This window comes from Acanthisitta chloris, unplaced genomic scaffold (assembly GCF_000695815.1).
Source record: "Acanthisitta chloris isolate BGI_N310 unplaced genomic scaffold, ASM69581v1 scaffold15724, whole genome shotgun sequence".
NCBI classification, from domain to species: domain Eukaryota; kingdom Metazoa; phylum Chordata; class Aves; order Passeriformes; family Acanthisittidae; genus Acanthisitta; species Acanthisitta chloris.
In genome coordinates this window covers 47,580-53,732 of record NW_008671151.1, presented here as the reverse complement: position 1 = coordinate 53,732, position 6,153 = coordinate 47,580, and the positions used below count along the sequence as shown (strand labels likewise).

At 35.9% G+C, this 6,153-nt stretch overlaps 1 protein-coding gene across 1 annotated transcript in view; it reads right to left on the bottom strand.

Moving 5' to 3' along the window:
• Window positions 1-6,153, bottom strand: part of CEP128 (centrosomal protein 128kDa) — a 99,414-nt gene that overhangs the window by 49,056 nt on the left and 44,205 nt on the right. Inside the window, 3 exon segments of the mRNA XM_009073994.1 lie at window positions 1,508-1,700; window positions 2,196-2,255; window positions 3,827-4,003. Of these exon segments, the coding sequence (XP_009072242.1) occupies window positions 1,508-1,700; window positions 2,196-2,255; window positions 3,827-4,003 (430 nt within the window).

Below are 6,153 nucleotides of genomic sequence, written 5' to 3'. Positions count from 1 at the left end.
AGGGAAAAAAGGAATGGTCCTTATCAAGAGAAGGCATGAGATTACATAATATTTATTGTGCTCAGTGAATACCGTTACTCCTATTACTTCTTACCACTCTGTTCAGTTTAACAATTTCCCATGATAACTTTGCCCGTGGCTGGAAATTTAAATACAGGCTGTGAATTGTTACACAAAGCCTAAACCAAACAAGGTCCAAAAGATTTGAGAGCTAAATAAGGTTTGCTTTATTTCTTATGCACTTAAATTAAAAAAGGCAGGGAGATACATCTTCACAGATTATTCAAATACATGAACACTAAGGCACTATTAATGTTATATCAGGGTCTGGCTGTCATCCTTTTTAAAAAATGAAAAATAACAATAGTAACATTCAAGCTTGAAAGATCAAAGCATGTTCTCTATCAAAATTCTTTGTAAGTGGAGGATTAAAATCTTGACAGAATCTTACTATTCTTGTAAAACAAATAACCTTCATTTTTCTATAAAATATTTACAAGAATGTTTCAATTTGCTATTACTGTTGTGCTAGTGGTTTAATCCCAGCTGACAACTAAGTACTATGCAGCCACTTGCTCATACCCCGAGTTTATATACTGGGCATGATGTTCTGTGGTATGGAATATCCCTTTGGCCAGTTCAGGTCAGTTGTCCTGGCTGTGATCCCTCCCCAGCTGCTTGTACACCTGCTCATTGGCAGAGCATGGGAAACTGAAAAGGCTTTGACTTAGGGCTCAACAAGTAAACCATCAGTGTGTTATAAGCATTATTCTCATGCTAAATCCAAAACACAGCATGTTCAAGATACTAGGAAGAAAATTAACTCTGTTCCAGGCAAAACCAGGCAGTTGCTTTATTTTTGTCACAACATTTAACAAAACATTTTCAATAATAAGTGAGTTACCAGTACACTTACCAAAAGTTTACTCTCATCCAGGTCTACATCAATCAACACAAATTGACAACTAACAAAATGATTAAAGAAAGTACTTATTCTGTCCCATCATATCAGTATGGAGTCCTGAATAAAGGCCAGAACAAGATTTTTCAAGAAAACACGAAAGAGGAAAACCTGAGAGGTGACAACTTCCTTTGGAAACCGACATAACAGAATACAATGAAAGATCATACCATGGCACAGTGAGCAATGCAAATAGCAGTTTAACTCAGACTGCCTCAGACTCTTGTATTATTCGTCTTTGCCCTCTTTGTCTCAGATGGTACAGTTGAAAAATAACTTCTACATCCACTGTGCATGATGCAAACTCACGTGTTATTCAGCCATTGTACTGAGCTGAAACACAGCTGATTACATTTGCCTTTTTTGTCAGTAAGGGAAAACAAAAATACCCTAACTTTTTTCTTAGTTATCAGTAGCACATTACCAAATTACAGTTTGCAATAGCTAGCTGATAAAACACATCTGAATGTGCAACAGGAATTATAATTAGTAGAATTTCTCAATTCTTTCTCCCTTTTATTAACTAGAATGGAACCAGCAACATACCTCTTTTTTCTCTGTGAACTTCTTCCAAAAGTTTTTCTTGTTTTTTAATCTGTTTAAAGAGAGACTCATGTTCAGTTTCCTTCATCTGTGTAAAGTGCTTGAGTTGTTCTCGGCTTCTCACTAAGTAACATCGCAGCTTTTTTTCCTTACTTTCTCTCTCCTTCACTTCCTCACACAGCCACTGAAGCTTAGTCTATGTTAAAAAACACAAGACAACAAAATGGAAAGAATGTTAATGAAAATAAGAGAACATAAATATTCACTGATCAAATTACCTTTAGAGTCACAGATTACTCATTTGTAACTATTACTGAATAACAATAATAAACGGGGACATTCAGATATATTAAGAAAATATATGTTGACCTTCAAGAGTCTTAGAATACACATATTTTGGCTGATAATTGTACGTGAAGATCCAATACACTGATTTTAAATTATTTTATTTCTGTCAAATCAGAAGCATGAATCAGCTAGGGTAGGTATGGAAATTCACATTGAATTAATGTGAATTAAAACTCACCCAGTCAAACTCATCCACTCACTCAATTGCTAGGGTTGAAAGGGCTCTTAAAGATCATCTAGTTCCAACTCCCCTGCCATGGGCAGGGACACCTCCCACTACACCAGGTTGCTCAAATGTTGGATATTAGCATATCAGTAAAATTTCAGAAGGTTTGACTATTACCTTTGTTTCTGCTAACCAGCGATGAGGATCATTCAGCACTGTTGGTGTAAGTGATATTGCCTATGGAAAAGTAGGAGAGAAAGAAATAGACATGAAAATGGAAATTAGGAAGGAGAAAGTATTTTCCACTTATTAGAAATTCATCAAATACATTTTTCATCAGGGAATATTAAGCCTGATCTTTAACGTCTCTGAATACAAGTATTTATCCAACAGATTCCTCCTTGCTCATCTCAGTTGCAGTGGCAGCTTCTTGAACTAAAGAACTTCTGTTAAAAGTTTTAGAAACCTTGGCAACACATAAACAACTGGGCAGAGAAAGAATATAACAAAGGAAGCTTCTTACCTTTTTTAATATACATTCAGACACGGCACCACAAAACTGTGTAACATTTGCTTTCACATTAGTTATCTAGTCAAAAATTCAGATTCAAAACTGGTTTACGTTTGCCAGTGACAGAAAGTTAAAGGGGATAAATAAGGAGAATTATGTAAACAGGGATCTGCAAAACTTTATCCAGAAGCCAAAAACTCTGCAGGAGGAGAGAAGCAAGTCCAAGAAGGCATGGTTCAGTGATCAAGAATCTGGCAACTATAGCAGATCACAAAGACTTAAAAAAGAAAAGGACTTAGCTCTAAGGATACAGAGGAGAAAGACTGTTTATCAAAACTATTTTCTTAGAATTCTTATCTGGTTTTGTGCTGCAGCATCCCAACTCCACAGTTAAGTGGAGAAATGGTATCAATGGTGAAAAATTCCTATTTTAAAAGCAGCCCAGCCCAGTCCAGTGACCAGGAACTACAAAGTATTCTCTCTTTAAACAGGAAGACAAAAAATGTGTAATCTGAGCGTACTCTGGGGTTACAGCTAAGGCTCAAAAACCATCAGGTCAAACACTTGTGATATAAGTGTCCATAATGCTACTGAGTATAATGACAAGTTCAGTAAGACCATCCATTTTCTTTATTCTCAGCTATGTACAACGCCAATTTAAGAGGATTAGTCATGCAGAATCACCTGGAGGGAGAGAGGTTTCTGTACCTGGAGGGCAAATGAGAATGCTCAGGAGAAAAGCTAATGGGAGGCAGGGGTTACAGGAGAGGTAGCAAAATAGTGGAAAAAAAAGTTATAGCAAGCTACCAGTTTCCTGAAAATCTGACTCTGAGTTTTCTGGATACAAGGACCTGCTCCACAGAGGAAGTTATAAACTCTTCAATTCCAGCATTTACTTCTCTACTTAAAAAGAAGGCACCTAAATGATTTTTTTTAAAAGACCTTTCTTCCATTTCCCCCCAATTTTAAAAGTATTTTTGGTCTTTCTTGGGGACTTCTCAATCCAAGGAACATGGCCTAGGAAAATCTGCCTCAAAATTCAAGAGAAACAGAACTACTTCTCACCAAAATAAATTGGCAAAAGAAAGGAGTGCCAATTAATGCAAGGACAGATCTTCATAGTATCCCATTCTAATACCTAGCCATATCTCTCTGTACCAGCTAAACAGCCATAATTCTATTGCCCATAAATTATCTATACAGTTAAGTGATAGGTGACAACAATGCATCCAAATTCTACTACAAACTTTCACAAGAAAATAACAAAATCTGCAGCATACTTAAAACTTAGAATTACTTTGAATTTCTCCATGGAGTCCCGGGAAAAAATTTCACATGCAGCATCAATTTCACTTCCTATCATGGAAAGAATGGATTGCTGTTCCACTTCTAAGTGATGCAGCTGATCCTCAAACTGCAGTCTGGCCTCACTCATCTTTCTCAAATGATCTTCTTCATTGCTGATCTGTTTTTCCTGGAGTGAAAAAAGAAAAACAACACAAAGATAAATTATTGCATTAACAATATAACATACATCATTAGCAATACATCTTTCGATCTTATAATCACACTATACTCACTCATGCAAAGTTCAATTCCTTGTCATGGAAAAATAATACCTTCTAATAGCACTCTTAAGTTCCTCTCTTGATTCTCCTTATTATCTTGTAAATCAGTTATAAAGAAACTGCTACCAAATCCAAACTCAACAATCAGAAAGCCTATTTTCAAAGTCAAAACTAGACATTCTACTACAAATCCCCTTCTCACAAGTAGAAAGAGCCCACAACAGATACTCCCCTTATTATCATTTGCCCTGAACCAGTCACAGGCATCTAAACTCTATCCTCAGAAAAGAGATCCCTGAAGGAAAATTTTATTGCTCTCCAAGGCAAAGTACTCCAAGAATGCCCCATAGGACAGTGAGTGACACTGCGGAAAGCGTTTTATGTTCTCATCCAGTGTCATAAAGTTCATTAAATATGTTACATATGTTTTTAAAATTAAAATTCTGTTATACCTGTGATAGATATTGAAATACGTTTTGCAAATTATATTTAAAAAAAACTATCTTGCAAGAAAAAGTGAAACTGAAACACACCTGTCTGCACTGAGATCAGGAGACCGTAATGCAGCAAAAAGGTAAACATTTTAACAGTGTTTAACACATTTCAGTATGTGCAAGTGCACTGAGAATGGTGAGAAGAGCAAGAATAACAATTTTGAAAATTTAGTTAATGTGCATCTCCACAATGACAAGACACAACTATTTTAAGTTTATTTGTTAGAAATCTTCATACATTGCTCGTAGGACACACCAGTGTGGATCCAGGTAATACATAAGTTCTCTGAATGGGATACATATGGAGCCATAGAATTATTTAGGTTGGAGAATGCTTCTAAAGTCATCGAGTTCAACTGCAAACCCCACGGTGCCAAGCCCACCACTAAACCATGTCCCTGAGCACCACATACACATGTTTTTTAAATACCTCCGGGGATGGCAGCTCAATCACTTCCCTGGGTAGCCTGTTCCAATGCATGAATAAAATTTTCCTAATAGCCAGCCTAAATCTCCCCTGACACAACTTGAGGCTACGTCCCCTTGTCCTACCACTTGCTACTTGGGAGAAGAGATGAACACCCACCTTGCTAACTCCTCTCAGGAATTTGCATACATATATATATGTATAGGTGTTCCTTCTAGTAGTAAAACAGATGTTTTATACAGTTCAAGCTATCTATAATACCCATGCTTCTTTGAATTAGTATTTGCACTAAGAACAGAATTATATTTAAAGTATAAAAAGCATAGGAAAAAAAGAATTCTTTTGTAATACAATAGGCTTATGCAATGCCACAATAAGACCAGTATGAGATCTCTCAAAAGGTAGTATTATCTTCCCCATCCTGACAATGACTATCCATAATAAAACCACGATACTAAATATTCAATTAATGCAATCAAGCAGAACTCTCCATCTGCATTTACCTTCAGAAGCTGAGATCAAAGGATTTGGTGCTTAAAAGCTTCCCCATTCTTTTTCAGTTTAGAGATAAAAGATCACGTTGTCTAAAAACTGTATCTTCGCAATATTAGGCAAGGTTGTAGAAAATTTACAAACGACTACAGAATACTATGTATACACCCACAAGCACATTTCCTTAATAATAAATATTATAGCCCTAAAATGCCAACCCAGAAAAGACACATTTTGAATTTTCATTTGAGGTACTTTTTATTGGTTTGATAGGTTGAGCCTTTAAAGTGTTTCCTGACAGTTTAACAAGCTAAAGAAATGCTAGGTTTAAGACTTTTCTATTTCCATACTATCAAAAGAAAAACCAAGAAAAAAAACTCCACTCCAACATTAGTTACAATTTCTTTTACTGTGTTTACATTGCTTATCGACTTCAAATTAGGTCTAAATTATTCATAGCTCACTTTTTTAGGAAAAACATGAAGAAAAATCGTAGTTGGTTAAACATTTGCTAGTTACCAGTATTAGAGATCAGGTAGACAACAGGATTTGCATTTCTGCTCCTAAATAGTAAATAGCAAATCTTTGGAGGAACACAGTTCATAACCCAGTGAAAGCACTTTTGGCTCCTTTTATTTATATA